General features: G+C 34.2%; 4 protein-coding genes across 9 annotated transcripts; 2 read left to right on the top strand and 2 right to left on the bottom strand.

The window, feature by feature from the left end:
• Positions 1-456: 456 nt before the first annotated feature.
• LOC125050882 (polycomb protein Asx) lies at positions 457-9,202 on the bottom strand. Of its 2 annotated transcripts, XM_047650945.1 has the most exons (8): positions 9,169-9,202; positions 6,748-8,866; positions 6,609-6,674; positions 6,359-6,432; positions 5,829-6,247; positions 5,316-5,532; positions 4,413-4,523; positions 457-3,405 (listed from the first exon to the last, which is right to left on the bottom strand). In XM_047650945.1, the coding sequence occupies exons 2-8, from the start codon at positions 8,864-8,866 to the stop codon at positions 3,259-3,261; spliced, it is 3,153 nt and encodes a 1,050-aa protein (XP_047506901.1). In that variant the 5' UTR covers positions 9,169-9,202; the 3' UTR covers positions 457-3,258. The 2 variants fall into 2 exon arrangements, with proteins under 2 accessions (XP_047506901.1, XP_047506900.1); XM_047650944.1 differs by lacking the exon at positions 9,169-9,202 and having other exon boundaries at positions 6,748-9,162.
• Positions 9,203-10,712: 1,510 nt separating this feature from the next.
• Positions 10,713-17,073, top strand: LOC125051355 (probable ATP-dependent RNA helicase DDX17). 5 transcript variants are annotated; one of them, XM_047651608.1, is made up of 7 exons: positions 10,713-10,897; positions 10,986-12,107; positions 12,202-12,263; positions 13,507-13,566; positions 13,667-13,900; positions 14,644-15,928; positions 16,272-17,073. In XM_047651608.1, the coding sequence occupies exons 1-6, from the start codon at positions 10,884-10,886 to the stop codon at positions 15,915-15,917; spliced, it is 2,766 nt and encodes a 921-aa protein (XP_047507564.1). In that variant the 5' UTR covers positions 10,713-10,883; the 3' UTR covers positions 15,918-15,928; positions 16,272-17,073. The 5 variants fall into 5 exon arrangements, 4 of the variants coding, with proteins under 4 accessions (XP_047507564.1, XP_047507563.1, XP_047507565.1 ...); XM_047651609.1 differs by having other exon boundaries at positions 10,715-10,897; positions 14,644-14,853; XM_047651607.1 differs by having other exon boundaries at positions 14,644-17,073.
• Positions 17,074-17,187: 114 nt separating this feature from the next.
• On the top strand, positions 17,188-22,553 carry LOC125051357 (tubulin polyglutamylase complex subunit 2). Its single transcript, XM_047651613.1, has 5 exons — positions 17,188-17,327; positions 20,702-20,869; positions 21,239-21,417; positions 21,752-21,925; positions 22,224-22,553. The coding sequence occupies exons 1-5, from the start codon at positions 17,252-17,254 to the stop codon at positions 22,386-22,388; spliced, it is 762 nt and encodes a 253-aa protein (XP_047507569.1). The 5' UTR covers positions 17,188-17,251; the 3' UTR covers positions 22,389-22,553.
• LOC125051356 (tRNA-dihydrouridine(47) synthase [NAD(P)(+)]-like) lies at positions 17,331-19,298 on the bottom strand. The gene has a single exon (XM_047651612.1). The coding sequence runs from the start codon at positions 19,155-19,157 to the stop codon at positions 17,361-17,363; it is 1,797 nt and encodes a 598-aa protein (XP_047507568.1). The 5' UTR covers positions 19,158-19,298; the 3' UTR covers positions 17,331-17,360.
• Positions 22,554-22,987: the final 434 nt, after the last annotated feature.

Genomic DNA, 22,987 nt, shown 5'->3' with positions numbered 1-22,987 from the left:
ACGCGAGGTTTAATTTAATAATTAAATAATACATTATTTTAATACTAACCCTAACTTTATAAAACTTGTTCATAAAAAATATTGTTCCTGTAAATGTTAACACTTAGCAAAATATCAACAATAGCTTTAAACAAATACATATAGCGAAATTTTGTAACATCGCTTAATTTTTAATAAAATATAATTACGTAGTATTATTCGATCCATAGTAGTAAAGTCTTTTCTAAATTTTAATGTTTCGTTTCGTTTCAACGTAAAATTCGCTAAACGGAGTTACATAATTTAAGGCATACATACTTGACGTTCTTCAACTTCTTTTTAATGCGTCAAAACAAATTAGTTTAATCAATTGATTAATGTCCAAACAAAATATATATCAATAATTGGGAAAAAATATTTATATATATCTCATTAGATTAGTTAGATATGTATATTTGTATTAATAAAACGCAATTATTGTAAAGAACATAATTTTTAATAAGAAAGAGTTTAGCTTAAAATTAATTACCAATAAATAACACTTGTGATTTTTGTACATTGAATTATGAATGAAAACGTTGAATGGTTGCACCAAATGTAGCTTATATTTTTGCAGATTCAGTCTTTCCCAAACATTAGTGCTCACAAAGACCTAAGCAATATAAAAGTAAACAGTAAACTTGGTAGTGAAGAGTTTACCATAAATTATATATGAATTTTAAGAGGCTTGAGAGACGTCCCATTTGTTTCTGTTTTAAACACAAAAATTTGTCTAAATGCTTAGACCTTTTATATAAGTAAATCATATTTATTGAAATACTCCATGTATTCAAAAGTATTTAATTTACATCTTAAATAATTGTGCATTTAATTATAACATCAGGAAGCACCAATTTTCAACTTGATTTTGGCTGCCTGCAACAGTTTTGTTTTGTTTTGTTGTGCCGCACACAATCATGAAGTTGGCGCTATCTGATAAACTACAAAACAGAAATAAATTCGTCGTGCAATGGGGTATTTAAAATATAAAACCAGGCTATATCCATGTCAAAATAGTCCTTTGTATTTATATTTAATTACGCTATTTTATATGTAGTGAGCAAATTTCTCTAGTGTTTATAAAGGATAAAGTACAAATATACAAAATATGGAACCTGGTCACGGCAAAAATTAATTACATTTTTAGTAAACAAACCGATTAACTCTACATGATCACTTATAATTAAATCCGATGTTACACTCATCAGCCTTCTCAAGACAATAAATATCTGTACATACTTATATTATTCAAAATAGAAAAATCCTAAACAAATCTATTATATCACTAAATTTAGGCATACTTATTAGCGCAGATACAATTTGAATTGAAATTATATTCTTTTCACACAGCTTGTAATAGAGCGAGACAGCATCTTTTTGCAGCATTTTTCAGTTATAATTTCAACAATAAGTGAATCAATGTAATCATATATTAAAGGTACGGGGGTGTGACGTACTCCATGTGTTATCTGAGTTTCTTACGGCTGATAATATGTGTAATTTTTAATTATTTTGTCTGTATTCGATATGCAGTTTACACTACACAAAACAAAACCCTCGCAAAATTAAAATTATGACATGACCATACTGACACGTGATACACCAATCGATAATTAGTTCAAGTCCCGCCCCCGATAGTTTTATCTGTAATAACGTGCACTCGCGTACGCCACGCCACCGTCTCCAACCTGACTTAACGAAACAAAGCTAAAAATAATAATTCTTAACTAAATAATGGCAAAAGACTTAACTGTGACCTAAATGTATCTTATATTAGGTGCATAATTCAATATCAGAACTATACTATCTAAATATATCCCTTCTGATATTCTATAAAGTATTATTACTACAAAAACAGTTGTGCAAATTGTATAAACATTCAGTACATTCATACTGTATTGTGGTATATCCACAAGTCGGATAGGTATACCAAATGTATAAATATATATTTTCAAGTCGCACTCAACATTCTATAGCCCAAAATCTCTATTGCATTCAAATCACGGCACATCTATACTAAACGATAAATATAATTAATCTGTCTCACAGACAGAACTCGTTCCTTTAATAAAAGAAACCTCGTGTCTTAATTTTTTTTATTAATCCATTAATTGGATTTAATGTTTTGACAAATTCTTTTATACTCGAAAAAGATTATTTATTCGGTCATTCATAGCACCACCATTCATACAACCACTTTTTCATTTGGCTTTGCAATACAGACCAATGTTACTTAATCATAACTATTTATGTATGGCATAAGGCTCTCCTTAGGGCGGGTAGTCTATACGGAAAGAGAACCGTCATCGTTGAGGTACCAGCGCATAATAACCTTTTATGTTGGCAACACTTACGTCGTATGACGTTCAACAGTAATCATCTTGATAATAAATAAAATGTAACTTTTTGTGAATAAAAAAAATGATGCGTAATTAAGAATTTTATTAGTTCGCATAACCGTCACGCCGGTTCTCTTCCACAGACTATTAATATAAAAATAAAGCAGATATCTATAACGATAGAAATACTCACTCGTCAACACAAATTTAGAGAGCACTCCCTGGACAGATATACGCAAAAAGTCATCAAAAAAGCAGATTTTTCGAATATCCAAGTACACATGTTTAATGAAGGTTTTTGGAAAATAGCTCATAAATACAGTAATTTATATATCAAGCAATTAATTATAAAACTTGGACTAAAGACCCTATAGTAACGATTTTTACGGGTTACATCGTTACCATGGTAACAAACACGGCTAACTATAGTCCACGTTTTTTAACAAATCCAAATTCCTGCAAAAAGACGAAATTAATAAAACTCGAGCAGATTCAATATGAAGAATTCTAGTCGTAATTGTAACGAATTGTTGATTCATAAAACGCATTTGTTCTTAGATCAATCTACGATACGTCGCAGTTACGAATAGCCTTACGAATCATATAATTTTTGAACTTATAAAACCTGAATAAATTGTCCAAAGCGACATCTTTCTGCCAAGACTTTGAATAAAAATGGTTTGATAAAATCTGTTAAACAGTATAAATGTCTGTTTTTTTTAATATTCTGAATTATATAATATTTTCATTGAATATTGGTAATAAATAGTAAGCGCTCGCTGGAAACTATCGAAAAGTTTAAGCGAAAGACATCGCTTTTAACACCTATGTCTGTCACCAAAAAACAAATTTTGACAACGTTGCTATGGAAACCAAGGTAAGAATAACCCTTATATTGTGGTCAACGTATCAGACATGTGAGGCAGAGCTCTGCCGATCCAATACAGTCGTCATGACAGAAGGCACCACACTTCTTACATAGGATCATAGCCCGTAGGTTGCATACACACGAATCTTCTGCGCCTACGCTTCTACATCGAGTAACATTCTGTAATAATATAATTTAAAATTAGTTTCTTTTCCTTTATAATTTCGGCTTAACTTATTTTACTCAAGGGCCGTTCAAGTATTACGTAAACAGATTTTCTGAAATGTATCTCTCCCCACCTCTTGTTAGGAATAGTAAGCAAAGCTCTCAAAAATAGTACATAAACGTAATAATTTTTTGTGGGAATCCTCGAAAATGCATTTCGTTTCAGGGAGCGTTCAAGTATTACGTAACGAATTTTGGAGGGTAAAATGTTACGATGCGGGGGATTGAATTATATATGGTAACTTTAAGGTATAAAGAGTCACTGGATGGTCACGAAACGTTTTACTATACAGAAAAACGTTACGGCGCGTTACATGGGGGGAGGGGTCAATGATCTCCAAAAATTGCGTGACGTAATACTTGAACGCTCCCTCAAGTCATTATAAATGGAAAGAAAAATCTGTATAAGAAAAATAAAGTTAAAAAGCGGAATAGTGTTAATAATGACTTAAAAACAAATCGTATTTGAACGCTATTGCGTTGTCTGTTATTTTTGTATTGTACCAGTAGTTAGGTTGTATTTTTTTAATTGTTTAATTCATATTTTGCGATATTGATATCGCACATGCAAGCATGCGCAATTCGTAAAGGAGAACAACGGATTTCTAGGAAAGTTCGGTACGTGTGACGAGTACCGACAGTAGAGTTTATTTCTCGCTAGGACAATACAGCGACAAAACCACGTACACACACACAAGCTCCGCAGTTTTAACTAAATTCGGCACTGTAACATATAATATTTAATTATTATCGTTAATGAAGGTGGGTGTAATGCTATGTAGAGTGTATCATTGTTTGGAAGACAAGTTAAACCAACCAAAGCCGCCGACTTCGACGCTTTAGAGGATTTATTATAAGGCTATAAATAAATAAATAAAAATTGAGTTTGTGACAGTGTATAACTGGTTATTCAAATCGTCGCTTAGTACTTATTCACATATATTAACTTAAAATATACTCACAATATTGCTATTTTGATTAGTGGGAGGAGCGCTCGATGCTCGAGGTGCAACGTTTGGTGTCCTTTGAACTAGAATGTACTGGCCCATATTGTTAGGTCGATTCTCATTTATCTGCAAGTTAAGGTAATTTATGTATATGAAGGATTTTATTAAACAAATATTTGTCACTAGAGAATGCAAATTTGTTAATAGAAAACTATGCTACAAGTACACATAGCTTGTCAAATATTGAACTGTATACACAAATCGTTATGTATATTAATTTATTATATACATAGTTTAAAAAAAGGAATTTAAATAGTGGAAACAATCTATATATAGTTTTTATGACCAACAGGACGTCGAACACATCATATTTACAACCAATGATAATATGCTGTTTATGTTACTGTACGAGCCAAGGCTGTACGTTTTGCTCACTCACTTCTTAGTTTTATAAGCGTAGCGATTTCCTGTCCTCAACTGTTATATTGCATTCATTCGTTACATAGCAATAATTAACAATTAATTATTTCACTTATATTCTATTGTTTTACGAGAGTGGATATATAGAGTAAAACTCAAATCCTGTAAACTGTACACTAACATAACAAAACCTAAAATTGTGGGTTCTAAGTATGTAACTTTCATTGTAACTAATATGTATTGTACATAAAACGAATTCGCTTTCAAGCATTTACATGCTTATATATATTTCAAACTAATTCCTGTTACCACATGAACAAAGTCGCGCAGGCACTTTTATAATAGAATTTATAATAAAATGAAATCAAACTTAAAAAAAAAACTTTCTTCGCCTGTGTTCATTTGCTTGACACTTAAAAACGGCGTGCGTGTTCATATATTTATATTTGATATGAATCAGAAAACATATAAAATAAATGTAAATTTTTGTGATTATACCTCATTATGCTGTATGACAGCATTAGAGACCTGTCTCACAAGAACCGGGGGCGGAGGCCTAGGCTGTCGATTGGGCCTTGTAAGGAGCGCCGGTGGAGGCCTGAGCTGACTCCTTAGAGCATCTCGGTTTGGGCTATTCTGAATCACGGCTTGGCAGATTTGGTAACTCCGTTCTAGATTCACAGCACCCGGTGGAACTTTATTAGAACTACGGCTTCTAAAATCAACATTATTTCTTAATGAAATATTCTATACTACTGACTTGGCCTTTACACATTTAATCAATAGAATAAAAATATAACAGATCAATAATATGTATAGATATTTATTCATTATAGAAAATACATTTTAATTAATTACTTTCCACGATCTTGCAACTGATTATTTAAAATTATAGGACTGCCAATGCCTGCTTTATGGCTTAATGAATTAATACAAATAAATAAGTTTTAATCGTCCAAAAATGTTATTTCTTCTTTAGCATATGCTCGCCTAAAAATGTACAAAACTCACCTGTTTGATTCTTTTCCTAACTTCGTTTTCTTGCCAGATCTCACGGAATGAGTGACAGTAGTTGAATTGACGGATTGATTAGCCACTGTCGTACTCGACACTACACTAGGAGCCGATTCACTATCCTTTAAGGCCACCTCCTTCATTGACTGGCAGCTTTCTGATGAGTTTGACGATTCCATGTTGAAATTTGCGTCTCTTTCCTCTTTGTACATACAATTCTCGTCATTTATATGAACATCTTCAATGCTAGTCTTAGAATCCTCACTCACATACTTAGCACTGTCGTTGTTGATAGTAGAGAAATTATGCAGTGTTATAATATTTTCATTATTCACCCACTCATTTTCCGACTTCCATATTATAGCAGAACTCTTAGGTTTGGCTGGGTCTTGTAAGTCGTCCGGATATGATACCATCTAGAATAAAATATATATGTCACAAACATCTTCACACTTAAAAACATTAAATATAAAAACTCATATCAATACCAATTAAGTTGTTTTTGTAAAATATTAAAAGTAACTCACAGATGTGTTTGTAACTTCCATCATTGGTAAAGATGTTGTTTGTGTAATTGGCATTGTTACCACTGCTGTTACATCTAAAAAAATATATTTTGTAGTCACCACAATTATTATCAACTTAACTAGTCTTACATGATATTTTAAACCCACCCTAATGTAATGATATTATTTTAACATTGAATTGAATTATTTAGCAAAAACAAAATATTATATAAATTAGTATAAAACAATTACAATAAAAAATTACACTCACTTGATTCATTCATATAAGAAGTCAGTTCCATAAAATTAGACTGACTATACTTGGCATTTTCATTTTCTGTAAATTATACATAGCATTAAATTAAAATTTTAAGACAAGATTTACATATATAACCTGATAAATAACTTACGAGAAGCAATAATAGGTAGCCCACCAGTCTCCATTATGAATGACTCTGCATCCTTAAAATGTTCATCATAATAGTTTGGAGCATCTTGCTCATCTTTACATTTTTCTAGAGATTTTTCTTCTGTTCCATCCATATTTACACAAGATATTTCTAGGTTTTCATCTTTAGAAGTCTTATTCTCAATATCTTTTATTAGCTCTATGTTATATAATTCCTTCTCCACCATATCTTTTCCTTCTGAGGAACAATTAGTGTCTGTATCTAAAGATAGATTATAATCATGCCCTGTTGTTGTTGTTTCATTAATTTCAGGTACACAAACATCTTCATTATTTGCACTAGACTCCTTCAAATTGGCTTTTTCAATCCTTTCACTATTCTCATGCTCTGTATCTGTATTAAAATTGATTTTTTCTTCGTTCTGCTCACTTACTATAGTGTCCAAGTGAGCCTCAATTTTTATACTAGACATAGAGGATACACTTCGTTCATCAAAGTCATAAGCAGATATTGTAGCTTTACTATCTTCACTATTAGTGTCCCCAGTTTCTTGATCAGGATAAACATTGTCATCACTAGTACAAATTACTTCACCATTCTCATTAATGTCTATATCCGAGCCAGTGTTATCTGTACTTGGCAAGGGATTTGAATGAAAAGGAGCATCTGTGACTTTAACATTAAACTTTAATTTATTTGAAAATGTTAAGTTAGCATATTCATTACTAAAACTGTTATCCCCTTTAAGAAAATCATTTGGAAAAGTATTAGTATTATCATTCTGTTTTTGGGCTGGTTTAAAATCATCTTCAAATTTCAACCTTTTAGAGCATTGATATTCATCATCATTACTACTTAACCTTTTGTTGCTGTTGGACACAATAGAATCACCACATTTTTCTTCTTCAAAGTCCTTAGATGTTTCCTCTATTTTTACGACGGTCATATCTAAATCTTGCTTCATTTCAGAAACACTATCACTATCAGGTATAAGGAGTGGGTCAACTGGAGTTGTTGAAACGGTATCCTCAGTTCTTGCTACTGATGAATCTGAGAAATTAAAATCAATTTGGCATTCCTCATAACTTTGAGTATGACTTTTAGTAGATTTAAGTGGCAGCAAGTCAGGTACTGGAGCTACAAGTTTATTATTAATAGGCATATTGCATTCATCTTCATTTTCCTCTGCCTTAGCAGATGACCGTGTAACAGCTCCAACAGAACGCATTCTCTTACTATTGCTAGATTTACTTTTTTTTACTTTAGGTACTGTACTACTACTGGTGATTGAAGCAGTAGGTCTTAGTTTTATTGTGGTTTTCAAAGATGGTCTCTCTGAATTCATATTAACTGTAGATTTTTCTTTCCTAAATTTTTCACCCCAAAATGGTTCAAAATGTTTTATTTTCCATGGATCAATTTTAGTTTTTTCCCTTTCTGCTTCAGTCTTAATTTTTTGTTGATTTTCTGGAGTAAACTCTCCTCCAGACAAACTTTCTTGCCATTCCAAGCAGGCACGAGCAAAAAATTCATTATTAAGACTAGATGAACTTAAACGACCTGAAGAACTTATTCTATCTACACTAGGAAGCAATTGTCCAAGTTTAGTTTGATACAGAGGGGGTAGGAGAGAAAATGTGTGTTTATTTAATAATGCTCTAATGTTGGTATTTACAAGTATAGAGTCTGGAGTTTCTAAATCTATAAATCCTTCTCTAGTCTGCTGTAACTGAGCAGCTGTTGATAGTTTTTTACTACTTCTTTTTCTAGGTTTAAGGCAAAAACCTGGTATACTCGCCAATACTTCTCGCATAGTTGATGGCTTATTCGAAGAGTTTGATTCTACACATGATGCTGCTGTCCATTCTCGATTTTCAGTGGGTGGAGGTGGGGGTAAAGGTTTCACTATAATTCTAGGTAAAGGTCTAGAGTGATTGGAACTTTTCTTTCTTCGTTTAGACTGCTTTTTAGAGGAATGTTTACTGGGTTTTTCACTGTCTTGTGGAATGCGAATAACAGTATATTGCTCATTATTATTGCAAGTCAAATACTTATTATCAGACGAATTTTCCGAATACTCCAAATCCATACTTTCAACTGGCGAAACATCTAACTCCATCTTAAACAATTTATAGGTGTGTTAGTTTGTTGGAAAGTAAACAATATTATGAATATATGTAGTGAACAGGTAATCGCCGGACACAGTTACTTTTTCAACCCATTGTAATTCTAGGGTATTTCGCTACACATTGGTTTCATAAGTTGCCAATCGTGCTGATCATCACTAATAGAGATTACACGTTATATTTGTAAAGAAATATTAATCTTTATTTTCATTAGCCATTTTATTTAGTTCAAACTATCTTATTAATCTCTAAGAAAGCTCAAAGCACGGATACGACGGTAAGGAATGAAAATTACCAAAATGTCACAACAACAGAAAATGGAGACGGACTGAGTCCAATTTCTTTATGTTTTCCAATACAGATTATATTTAGTTTCTTACAGATAACTTATGAAAACGTGGTGGGAAAAAGTTTCAGGAGGGTTTCGCAAGACAGTATGTAAGATGAAAGAATACACTTAGGCCGTTTCTCCACTGCTCCGGTCCGGCAAACGTTAATTACCGATCCGATTTAGAAACTCACAAGAGTACGTACGTGCTTCTCCACTACTCCGGCATCCGGTTTTTAACGGGCCGATAACTTGCTAGATCGGAACGCGGTGTTTTATCGGTCCAAGTATCCAAGAGGTTATAAATTATTATTCACAGGTTTATTTATAGTTTGTTTATTTGAAAGAATCTGGATAACCTGGACCAAACTAAATTATGTTGCTATATATTTATATTTTTATACCATAGTATTAGTGAACTATTTATTAAGTAGATTATAATATTTTAAGATAGACAATATAACAAAAGTAATAAACTAGCCAGGGCAAAAAATATTCAGAATTTAGAACGTTTTATTAATAAAATAAAGTATTTCGGTTTAAGTAAATATAGGTGTTGCATGATAAATATACAAGTATCGATAATTGTCGGATCGGATATAGTGGAGAAGCGCAATCCGGCGTTCCGATATTTCTCTCATGACTCATTCCGGTATCCGACACCGGACCGGAGCAGTGGAGAAAGGGCCTTACTCTTATAAATCTTATTTATATTGCAAAATTATGACAATGTAGATTTTTTTTAATGTAATGTGTGACCAGGATAAAGCATACTTCTCTACTTCCTGCCACACTGCTTGTGAGTTGTGACCAGACAAATTGTGGTTAATACCGTTGATAAATAACTTTGTCGAAAGACTAAGGTTAATCTTAATTGTATACATACTTACAAATATAAAAGAGAGGTGACAGAGACTAAAATGTTTAACCAGTCTCGTTGAAGCAAGATGGAAAGTTTATTTGAGAAAACGGGGACTGTATAACATGATTAATAGTATTTACTTTATAAATATTGATGAAGGAGTATTATAAATACTCCTTCGTCAATATGATATTTGTTGTTGTTATTTTATTGTTTGTATTATTTTCTGTTAGTATATAAAATTAATAATTCTTATTAAAATACAGTAAGTTCTGAAGTAACAGTTAAGCCAACCCCATGATAGAGCACAATGATAGAGAACAAGTGAGGTTTTAAATATATATAAGCAATAATATAACGTTTTGTACCAAATAGCCAGCTATCCAGTTTTCTTTTTATACGATTTCTTTGCTTTTATTCTTAAAACTAGTAGTCTAGGTACTTATGTGTATTTGTTTTTAGTTTCAAATATACTGGACTGACAGCAAGTGTCCTTATTTCAAAATTCCGATTCAAATTTATTTGGCGGGTCACGCCTAGCACAAAGTATCTTTGTCTCAGGCCACAGTCCATACGCCACAGCAGCGAAAACAATCTGACAAAAATACAAACACTTTGGTCCCACTATTTACTATATATATGTATATACTCTATGGCCTTGTTATCCGCCATTTTCTTCTAGTAACTTTTTAGTTACATGCGGCGTCTTCGTTTCTGTAACCGAATACAATACCATGTTTTAATGATATTTTCTATCGAGTGACTATTAAGATTTTGCGTTTTTCATTATTACACAAGTGAAGTTATAAGTTTATGAAAAATGGGCCGTGGAAGGTGAGTTTTCATTAAACTTAACATAGTAATTTGTTAGTTTTTGCATTTTAACAATTTTTACAATTTCTATTTACTGTTAATATTGAAGGGATCGAAGTCGTGATCGACGTCGCAGTCGCAGCAGAAGTAGAAGCAGAAGCCGTAGTCGGAGTCCTCGGTTTGGTTTGGGTTCTGGAGGCGGTGGCGGCGGCGGTGGTTATGGCGGCGGAGGTCGTCGTAATAATCCTGGCGCTAATCTGCGAAAACCAAAATGGGATCTCAATAGGCTGAAACCATTTAAAAAGGACTTTTATGTTCCCCATCCCGATGTTGAGAAAAGATCAGACTCTGAGGTTGAACAATGGCGGAGTGAAAATGAAATAACGCTTAAAGGCAAAAATATACCTAAACCTACTATGACATTTGATGAAGCAGGATTTCCCAACTATGTGATGGATGAAATAGACAAAATGGGATTTTCGAAACCCACTCCTATTCAAGCTCAAGGATGGCCTATTGCTTTAAGTGGTTGTGACATGGTGGGCATTGCATCTACTGGATCTGGTAAAACTCTATCATATATACTACCAGCAATTGTTCACATAAATAATCAGCCCAAATCAAGTAGAGGGGATGGACCCATAGCACTTGTGCTAGCCCCAACAAGAGAGTTGGCTCAACAGATACAAGAAGTTAGTGACAAATTTGCCAATACATCAAAAATCCATAATACTTGTTTATTTGGTGGAGCACCAAAAGGACCTCAAGCTAGAGATTTAGATGCTGGAGTTGAAATAGTTATAGCTACACCAGGTAGACTTTTGGATTTCTTAGAGAGTGGAAGAACTAATTTGAAAAGGTGTACATACTTAGTACTAGATGAAGCTGATAGAATGTTGGATATGGGATTTGAACCCCAAATAAGAAAAATTATTGAACAAATTAGACCAGATAGGCAAACCCTTATGTGGTCTGCTACTTGGCCTCGTGAAGTACAATCACTTGCTTCCGAATTTCTCAAGGACTACTTGCAAATTAATGTTGGGTCACTTCAACTAGCTGCTAACCACAACATTCTACAAATAATAGATGTTTGCATGGAATATGAAAAGGAGACTAAACTTAGTACCCTGCTAAAAGAAATAATGGCTGAGAAAGAAAACAAGACTATTATTTTTATAGAGACAAAACGGAGAGTTGATGATATAACGAGAAAAATGAAAAGAGATGGGTTTGTTTGTTTTGTTATTAAATAAATTTAAGTATTTTACATCTTGATAATTTTGGTTTCATTATAAAAGAAAAATATTATTTATTTATTTCAGGTGGCCGGCTGTGTGTATTCATGGAGATAAATCTCAAAATGAGAGAGATTGGGTATTACAAGGTAAGTGTTTAGACATTTTAATTGATTCAATATTTTATTATATTGTTTTTATGAAATTAAATGAAGAAGATATAATTTGTATTTTAAAAGGTTTTCAGTTTGCAGTAATTAGACAATTTTTTTTATTGAATTCAGTAAACAGGATTTCATAAAAAGACTGGTGGAAATTAATGCTTAAAAATTAGTAGTATCACAAAATTTTTAAATTTTCAATGTTTCACCATGAGATGTTGACTAATTAATTATGTTGGTTTTAATATTTGACTCTCAACTTATTTTATGTTAAGACATGGCAATTTCTTTTGAGTGGTTTCTTAATATACAAAGTTTACTGAGTTTACCTGTAAATTCCCATTTTTATATTGAATTTATACAAAAATGACTCGTTTTGTGAGGAAATGGTTGTCTTCAAACTTGTGTGACTGTTTTATAATGCTTGGGAGGCAATTCACAAGTTTGAAGATTGGGTTATGTTGTGAATAAACTACAGTAGTAATACTACCCGAGCCAGTGTCGGTCGAGGGCGCGGCGCGAGCGGGCGCGTTTAGCGAGTGATGTGAGTCTGAGAGCATGTCTGCATGTGCAGGCTGGCGCCGGCGCCGAGGCAGCGGCGGGGGCGGCGGCTCGCGGGCGAAGGCGCGTCCGTCGCTAGAGACGGGCTAAGCCCACGCTCAGGCTAAGCACTGGCCCCACCGCGGCCTCACTGAGCCGCAGCTCGGAGGTGCGGCGTCGCCTGGCGTGGCGCTTAGCGAGCCGAGGCCTCACCGCTCGCCGTTCCGTCCATTTGCGCTTCAAGCGCACTGGACGCCCTCTTTACTGTCACTTGCTTGTTTTATCCATTTTGTGTTTGGATAGTTTAATATTAGTAAGTTCATTAAGATACACTGTGATGACATATCCCTTTGCTGACCTGTATTTGTTTATAAACTATGTATGTATTATATATTAAGCATTTAAATATAAAATGAAGGAGCCCCGTAAGTGGAACAAATGTTTGATTATAATTTCGGCATAATTTAATATGTATACTTAAAAAAAACATATTGTATAATAAATATAACAAAACTCCATTAGGGTGGGATTCGTGTATTTTGTAAACAAAAAAAACTTTCAAACATGTTTATATATACTATGTATTTACTCAGACTTATATATGGTCTATATATATTCAATTTAAACAGTTCATTCAAGCTAGTCTAATTACATATGTATTTCATAAATAATAAAAATTCTTATGTTTCAGACTTCCGAAGTGGCAAAGCTCCTATTCTTGTAGCTACAGATGTTGCAGCTAGAGGTTTAGGTTAGTTTGTTTGTTAGTTTAACTTAATTCTTGGCTGTGGTAGTAAATATTAAAAATGTTGGCAATTTATTTATTAACTAATATGTGTATTATGTTACAGATGTGGATGATGTCAAATTTGTAATAAATTTTGATTATCCTAGTAATTCTGAGGATTATGTTCACCGAATTGGAAGGACTGGGCGGACAAACAAAACTGGAACGGCTTATACGTTTTTCACCCCTTCTAATGCTGCCAAGGCTGCGGACTTAGTTTCAGTTTTAAAGGAAGCAAAACAAGTTGTGAATCCTAAACTTCAGGAATTATCAGAACGAGGCAGTGGAGGCGGCCGACGTGAGTAGATTTCTGCATCAGTCATATTTTAAGTGGATACGGAAACATAATTTATATACTATTAGCAAGTACCAAGTCAAGTATACTTAGGCTGGGATTCAGAGTCGTTATTGTAAGATAGTTGAAAACGGGCAACCTTAGTTACAGTAGGAAATAGAGTAAGAATTATTGTACAAAGAAGTTAACACTCTTTGACTTATAATAAAACAACATATTGTGGGATTGATCCTATATCTTTATACCCATGGAATATATAGCGAGAAACGCATCCGAAGTCTCTGTTTGACTGGCCACACTGGATCCATAGTTACCAATTATAGATCAGACTGACTGATAAATCGGAAGTTCTCATGCAATATTATATGTTTTTAGAACCTTTTCTAGTTTCTACTCTATAGGCTTATGGCATCCAAAATATATATAAAGAGTGAAGCATACAGCCATCCAATAAGTTACAGAGCGCACTCCCGCACTCACTATTTGCAACTTATATGCGCGCGCGTAACGCGACGCGAACGAAACGTGTGTCTATAAAAAGATTTAATTTTTATGTATGAATAAGACTGTTTATTTTTAAATAATAAACATGTGAAAATAATATATAAAATCTATAGAATACAAACTTGCTCCATAATTATTACCATAATAACAAATGATGAATTTGTTCCCATTCGGAAGTTACACTCGATGATTTTATTTTATTATAAAGATAAGGTATTATATTATTGTAATCCAAATTATAGGGCACCGCGGTCGAGGAGGCAGATATCGTCGAGGACGGCGTTCTCGTTCTCGAACTCGATCTCGTGATCGCCGCCGCCGCTCCCGCTCACGGTCCCGCGATCGCCGACGCCGCCGCCACAGTTCGTCCAGATCCTCCAGAAGTCGGTCTTCGAAATCGTCGCGAAGCCGCTCACGCTCCCGTTCCCGTTCAAGATCCCGTTCTCGATCAGGCAAGTGTAGTCCACACAAGGATGCTCAACGAGCGAATCAGACACCATCCCAAGGGTTGTTGCCAACTCCCAAACCACTGCTGCCAACGCCCGTCGGCCCCCAACTCCTTCCTACTGTAGATAAATCTAATTCACGAGAGGTCTCGACTCCTCGCAATGAGCCGAGAAGTAGAAATAATCACAATGTAGCAAGTGATAATACAAATAATGTTCAACAAGCACCTAACGAAATTCCTTCATTGTTGACAATGAATCCTCAAATGAACATGTGTATGCCCATGCCGCCTATGAACGGTCAGAATTACGTTGTACCCACATACTTCCCCGACCAGTACGGCAACATGATGATGGGTGCCCCCTTCCAAGTCTCCTCTTGGGGCGCTCCTCCTCCGCCTCCCCCTCCTCCTCCCGAAGGCCAAAGTTACGGGCAAAGTGGTTTGGGTCATGGTGGCGTAGACTCAGATTCCAGAAAAAGAGACCGGCCTGGACTCGAGAGTTCGAGCCAATACCACAGCGGGGGACTCGGCTCTAACAGAGCTTCGGACTACGGAGGCGGGTTAGGCTCGGGTGATGGGCCGAACTACGGCGGCCTAGGCTCCGGTGGGGGCCTGGGCTGTGACGAGCCCGATGCTAGATCGCGGGGCTCTCACGATCGACGCAGGCGTGGAAGAGGACGAGACCGCGACGGTTTCAATTCAGAAAACTCGAGCAGTGATATCGGCTTGGGCGCGCCCGGCCTTGGCGGTTTGGGCTCTGGCGGTCTCGCCGTACCCCACGGGAGCCTCTTGCCGCGCATGCTGCCTCAGAAAGGCGACGGCGTTGGACCACAAGGCGCTAACTTTACCGTTTTCGGATCTTACGGATCTAAAAACAAAAGAAACCAAGATAGTGGTGAATATGGCTATCCTAATAACAGCAATACCGACGGCAATATGGAGTACTATGGGCAACAAAATTTCGGACCCGGCAGACCTTGCGGGGGTGGATTGGACCAGAACGGTGTGCAGGCAAATGGCTCCGTGGGGTACCATAATGACCGCCAGGGTAACCGCTACCGACGGTGAATAGGATTGAGGTTTGTTACATTCAAACCAATGAAATCTCACCTCTAACCAGTTTCTAAAATTTCTTTAACATTTACACTAATAAGGACACTCATATGTACACAGGCTTTAAATAGTATAATGGATACAGCATTCTCTAGGAATTTACACAGCTACAGCCTATAGTGTATATATAACCAAATTTACTCAAGTGCTAACAGGAAGCACTTGAGTAAATTTGGTTTGGAAAAGGTAAACATTTTCAAAATGATACTTATTGGGTTACACCAACAAATTACACCCTTTATGAAGCTAATTTATTTACTGTCTTAACACAATGGTGCTGGTTTCTGATAGTATTTATTTTTATTACAGAGAATGGCTTCAATGGAGATTCCCGGCGTCGGAGAAGGCGATAAATCAAGAACTGGATATATACTACAGAAGTGCAAATAACTTCATTCCATGTGTAAATGGTTGATGTACTGTATTTCATACCATATTTCAAAAGATTCATAGTTGTGTCAGTTAGTGAGCATGTAGTATGTATTGTAACACTGGGAAAATTTTAATTAGAAACAGCACTTATATTAAGTTAATATGTATTTTAATTACATAATATGTAAATTTACATGTTCAAAATAATGCATTATATCAACAAGCATTATGCAATAACTAATATTATATAGATTACATATATTGGTTTCCAACTCTGATTAATTAATATTTAGATTTAAGTAAAATATCCATAATGACATATAACTTGACCTAATATTAACTAATACAGTGCCTCGAAATTAAATGGAACATCTAAACAAAACTTTTGACTAAAAAATGTTTACAACACAATAGTGTGTTACATATTTAGTACCAATATTCTGTATAGATTTTTTGGATTTTTGTGTTAAGTGTACTTGAGCTTTGGAACAATAATTTTTTTCAGATATCAGCCAAGACAGCATTTAATTTTTCATTAAATATGGTAATTTTTTAATACAAAATGTCTTATCAATTAGTCTATTGATTTGATGGACCCCAGATTCATAGGTATTTGATAAAATGGCTATCTCTTTAGTAATTATAATGCCATCACTTAAAATAATTGATGGTTTTTTGTGGTAAGCATTATGTATAAGGTACACATATTTGTAAGTACTGAAGTAAAACTTTCATTTAACTTTGTGTTTTATTCCTATAAACAATTGATGTAGGTACTAGTAGTATTGAATTTAAACAAAACTAGTTGTATTTGACATTAAGATAGCATTGTGCTACTCTGTAGAGTTACTATGGTAACCAAGATGTTTATTTTAATGGAGCAATTTATTCCAAATTATTAACAAGCCTAGTTTGAAATGAGTTTTTGTGTGGATTTGGTTTCTGAAGACTCCTTTTATGAAAACATAACTTTAGGTGTAACAAAACTTCTTGGTATGTAGTTTTAATAAAATTTATTATAAGTAATTAATATGAATTAGCTCTATGCTTTGGTAAAAATATAAAACCATCTGGAACAGGACCTAATAGCATTTCACTTATTTTTATCCAGTCTGAACAATTACCCGAGGCCATCATGGTCTCTAGGTCATTGCGCCCGAAATAACTTGGGGGCCTCTCGTTTATCTTTTGTGGAGGTCTTTCTAAAATACCAACAGGTACATATCTGTACAGAAATGATAACCACTCTAATAAAAATCGTCTAGTATTTTCAACACCTTGAGTGTCTGAGCCCCAATGTTCCAATCCATAATTTGTGAATTTTTTTATAATATCAAACCTTTCATTAGCACTTATATCCCAGAGTCTTTGTTCTTTTATTTCAGAAAATATCCATGGTTTAATAAGTGCACCTCTCCCAATCATTACACCTTGGAGTGATGGGGCTAATTCACGTTTAAAGATGTAGTCTTCATAACATAATATATCACCATTACCATAAACTGGGAGAGGATGGACTGTTTTTGCACAAGTTTCTATATATTCCCAATCTGCTAATTTACTATACCGAGCCTCTTTAGACCTACCATGTAATGTAATCAAAGAAGCTCCCCATTCTTTGACTTTGGGCATAATAGTGTGGGCAATTTTTTTATCCTGATACACACCAGTCCTCATTTTTACTGTGAAAGGAATATTTAAAATGGTTGATGCACCTCTAACAGATGTTTCTAATGCTGGCAATCTGTGCATCATTCCACTTCCACCTCCCTTTTTATATATCAAATCAATAGGGCAACCCAAATTTAGATCAATAAAGTCTAATTCAGCATTCTCTTGTAGAAGTTGTGCTACTTTTGTTATGGCAAACGGATTATTACCACAAATTTGAGCACCAAATAAGTCTTCAGATTCATGTCTTTTAATTAAAGCCCATTCCTGCTTAGCACCCTTTAAAAGTGATTCACAGAGTGCCATTTCACCACAAGTTATGTCAGCTCCATATAATTTACAAATTCTTCTAAATGGTAGATTTCCTACAGTGGTTAAGGGACTTAAATATAATTTATTCTCCCAATCAATAGTTTTCTTTTCTCTCGGTAAAGTTTTAATGACATCTTCATCAGTTACCACCCCAGTGCATTTTTTTTCAGTGAAGTCAGATGCATTCTGTTTTTCGGTGTCACATTCAATTTTTTTACCTTTACGTATGTCTAATGATTTAACTAATTTTTCCGCTGTAGAGAAGTCATACTTCTTTTTTTGCAGTTGTATTTGTAAAGTTGTTTGCATTGTGTTTCTTGTATCCTCTAACCATAATTTTTCTTTTTCCTTATTTATTATGTTGTATCCATCTACTGTAATATGGCTTGAGCCAAAGCGACAAGCAATTCCTCTAGGGCATCTTCCTCTGAGATTGAAAATATGACATTCACTACCTATATCCTCTTTCTTTAATTTTAAATAATCAAGGTAACTGTGTATGTATTTACAGTTTTGATAATGACATGGTTTCGCCTCTTCGTCGCTTGATATATTTATAATACTTGGACAAGGTTTATTCTCTTTTTCATCCTGAAAGGTTTTTGGCCTTGCTTTATTTTGACCTCGTTTCTTAACTTTGTCTTTATGACTATTTGTACTATTTATTTCATCGTTTTTAATCTTTTTGGTCTCACAATCCACTTCATTATCATCAAATTTTCTTTTACCTGAAGCATTTTGGGATTCAGTTTTCGTATCTTCAGTCTTATTAGGTCTTTGTATAATAAACTCTTGTTTTACATAACAAATACCAGCATTTGAATTATAAATAGTCGTCATTATCGTAAATAACTATTTCAGTCATTTGTATATCAATTATTAATACTTCCGTAATTATTATTTATTTGTATTATTTGTCGAACACGAAACGGCGTAACCCGCAGGCCGTAGAGGTTAAGTCACGTGATTAATATTAATTATTAAAAATTGTTGAAAACTGACAGATGGCAATGTTGACATTTATTTAACAAGAAATGTCACAGTTATTAATTTTACATTATATTTTAGTAATAACTATGTAAAATGTACATTATAACTATTAGGTACACAGTACACAGAAATAAAGTACGATTGATTTTTATATCTTGCTTTTTCCTTGAATAATAATTATTAAGTAATTACCAAATATTTTGCAAACTACTGAACAAAAACATTTACGAATACAGAACGGCCAATGTGAAAATTTAAATTTTTCTTTTTTATGTGTCTACTAAGACATCATGGAACATTACAATCTAGCCTAACTTAAGACTAATAAGTAATTTAAATCTAACCTAGTTTACTAATAAGGATTTTTACATAAGAAAGTGTCCAATAACACTACTTACAGTCTCTATTAAAGGGAAGGCACTCTGTTCTTGTGTTCTATTTTTTTTTCTTTCACTCACTGTGTATTTAATACTGACGTGCACTAACACTAATTCACTAGTTCAAATGCTTTTGTCCTTTTAAGTCTTCTCACTAGGCCCGTGGTGTCAAGGAGTTGAATAGCCTCGACATTCACGTGTTGGCGGAGCCTATGTTCGTGGGCTCCAGCAGTCTTTTTTATTATTGTGGCGACGTCCTCTATAATAAGGTCCCGATGGAGGTCGTTATTGCGAATATACCAGGGAGCATTGACTATTCCCCTGAGCAGTTTGTTTTGGAATCGTTGGATTACTTGGATGTTACTATTACTGGTACAGCCCAGCTGGCAACCATATTATGTCCATACAGGTGTCAGGACTTGTTTGTAAATCAATAATTTATTTTGAACTGATTACGCGGAATGCCTTCCGTGCAACCAGTACAATTTAGTGTAACGGAGATCCAACTCTTCACGCTTCTTTTTAACATGGAACTTCCATCGGAGTTTGGTATCCAGCGTCATACCTAGGTACTTAGCTGAGTTTTGGAACGGCACTTTGACGTTTTCAATACCTATTGAAAATTAAGATGTACAATATCTTTGATAAGCTCATGCTATTTTTACGAAATTGACGTACCTATTCCAGTACCACTTTTTTGTGGAGGAAAGATCAGAATGAAGAAATGAATTCTATTAAGAAATTGTGTTTTTGTAACGTCCACTTTATTTCCTATACCTACCTACTCGTAGCGACTATATGTACGTTTTTTTCTTTGTACTACTTAAATATCATCCCACAATTTTTTTTATTGTTACATGGGCTTATATTTTTAAACATAGGTAGTATGTTTATTAATAATTTAATCGTACCTACGTACGTACGTACGTAATAAAAATTTACCATATTTCATAAGTTTCCGTTCTAATCTAACTCGGCTTCATATACGCAAATCCGTACCACAATTTAATATTTCAGAATCTGACCCCCGTATATCTAACGTTGCTGTTGAAAGAAGGACACCATGCGATCGCATAATTATATCCAATTGGGAGCAAAAACATTCAGCAGTTTTGCCCGATGATCTCCGAAATTTTTATAACTCAACAGATGGATTTCAACTAACCTGGCACTACAAATATTCTGGTAATTAGATTGCTTTATTGATAAATATATATATATATATTATATATTGATATATATATATATATATGAATAATATTTTTTATAAAAGATAACATTCAGACCCTTATCGCTATTCTGCCTTATAGGAATTAAGGACAAGGGTATAGGACATCGCACGAAATAAATATACAATTTTGAAATGTTTTTTGAACTCCAGCTCTTAATCATAAATCTTGATTAGAGCTGGAGGTTTTTGTGTATATGGATACAATCATTATATTTTAAGACTAGTACTTCTTTTATATCTATTTGTATAGTTATATATTCATGTTTAAGGTATATACTTACAATCACACCCATTGCTTATGTATTATAATATTTCAAATACAGCGGACGAAATACTGCCAGTTGGATCTATACGGATAAACTCACTGAATGAATTATACTTGACACCGGCTTTAAAGGATCTCTTGGACTTCTCTTTTACAAGACAATCGTCGGGACCTCGTCCAATACTTAACACAAAAAGTAAAGTTTTTGAGCTGGATTTGTGCCGCAATATTGGTAAGGTGAGATAATTTATGGTGGCTATTCCAGAAGTATTGCTTTAAATCTATGATAATATTAGGAGAGTTTGTGTAGTTGAACGTGCTAAAATGCCGGTTCTAATTGATAATATCCAGAAAGGCTTTAGCATTACAACCTAATTAATCACAGGGCGCTGTGTCTTAGTAATAAAATAAATGGGCATATTAAATCCAACAGGCCATCGATTGTGGCGTATAAATTGAGATTAAAATTTTAGTTGTGCTCTATAAAATTACTTTTTCCATATCCATGTTGTATATTGAATCTTTTTTATGGCCAAAGATAATTAATTGCTTAAGGTAACAATGACCACAGGTATGTCTTATATACACGGGTGGAAGTTGGTCAGTGTGGCTCGTGACGCGAGATGGTGTTTGGGGTTGGTTGGCGGACTCTTTTACTCACTATTTCCGGATGTCCCTGGTGCACTTAGGTTTGCCTGGCTGGCAAGCATTGTTCGCTAATTTACCGCTGATACCTTGGGCGGAGGTACCCAAATTTTTATATCTTCTTTCAAAGTTTTAGTAGTAAGGTAAATACTTATTTTGCTCAGTGAAACAAGTAGATAAATAAATTAAGATTTCCTATAACAGAGACAATTTTTGACAGTGCTTTTCATAAGCGCTATCAAACAAGTTTTCTATACATTTTTTAATTGTGATAAATCTAAGGAAGCAAAGAATACCCCAAAAGTATAATTGAATGTCATATGACTGCGCCACATATTATAGTAGAAAGGATCATACTTTCTTTTCTAGTTTAATTTATATGATATATTTTCTTACAGCAATTATTCCTGCTTCTTGCGCCTCATCTTTTAGAAAAGCCGGAGTGTGAAAACAGTTTAGTAGCAGTGAACAACGAAACTGGCCTTAATCACATTGATCCGAATATCTTTAAGACTTCAGCACGACACCACAAAAACACTTCCAGGCCAGCTGTCAATCAGTAGTTTCATTTACTGACAGTGAAGCAATTAAATTTTTAGAGCAGTTGTACTATCTTTTTAGAGTCCCAAAATTATTTATCCTTATGTACAAGAGTCTATACGATTTGTTCCTTTAAACGAAATGTTACTTTAATGCAGCTATCAATAAACAGTAATTACAGTAGTTTGTATGTATCTTTACATACTCATTTTCGACTCTTCGACCCTAAACGTATAGACTGGGAAGCTATACGTTTAGGGTAAGATTAAAATCGACACTTAGCCCGAACTATCGCTTGACCACATACTTACACCTTTCTTCTACCACTCGAACGAAGTAGGGAAACAGCAATTAAAAACATACAAACGAAAGAGCACATAAAAATGTGGTCCTTGCTTCACACCCTTTTATAATAATTGTTGAATTACATAAAATTCAAAACATAAAGATTTTTCTATTTAGTCGATAAGACTCTCAGTGATAAATAAATATAGCGCATTAGCAATATTTTTATTGATATAAAGCAAAAAATAAAATAAAGCACTTTGCTGTAAAATATATTGAAAAATTCTCGATACAATAAAATTTATAGCTAAATAACAAAACAAAATGGACGGAATGT

The sequence above is a fragment of the Pieris napi genome, chromosome 7 (assembly GCF_905475465.1).
Source record: "Pieris napi chromosome 7, ilPieNapi1.2, whole genome shotgun sequence".
Lineage (NCBI taxonomy): Eukaryota > Metazoa > Arthropoda > Insecta > Lepidoptera > Pieridae > Pieris > Pieris napi.
This window is presented reverse-complemented; position numbering and strand designations above follow the sequence as displayed.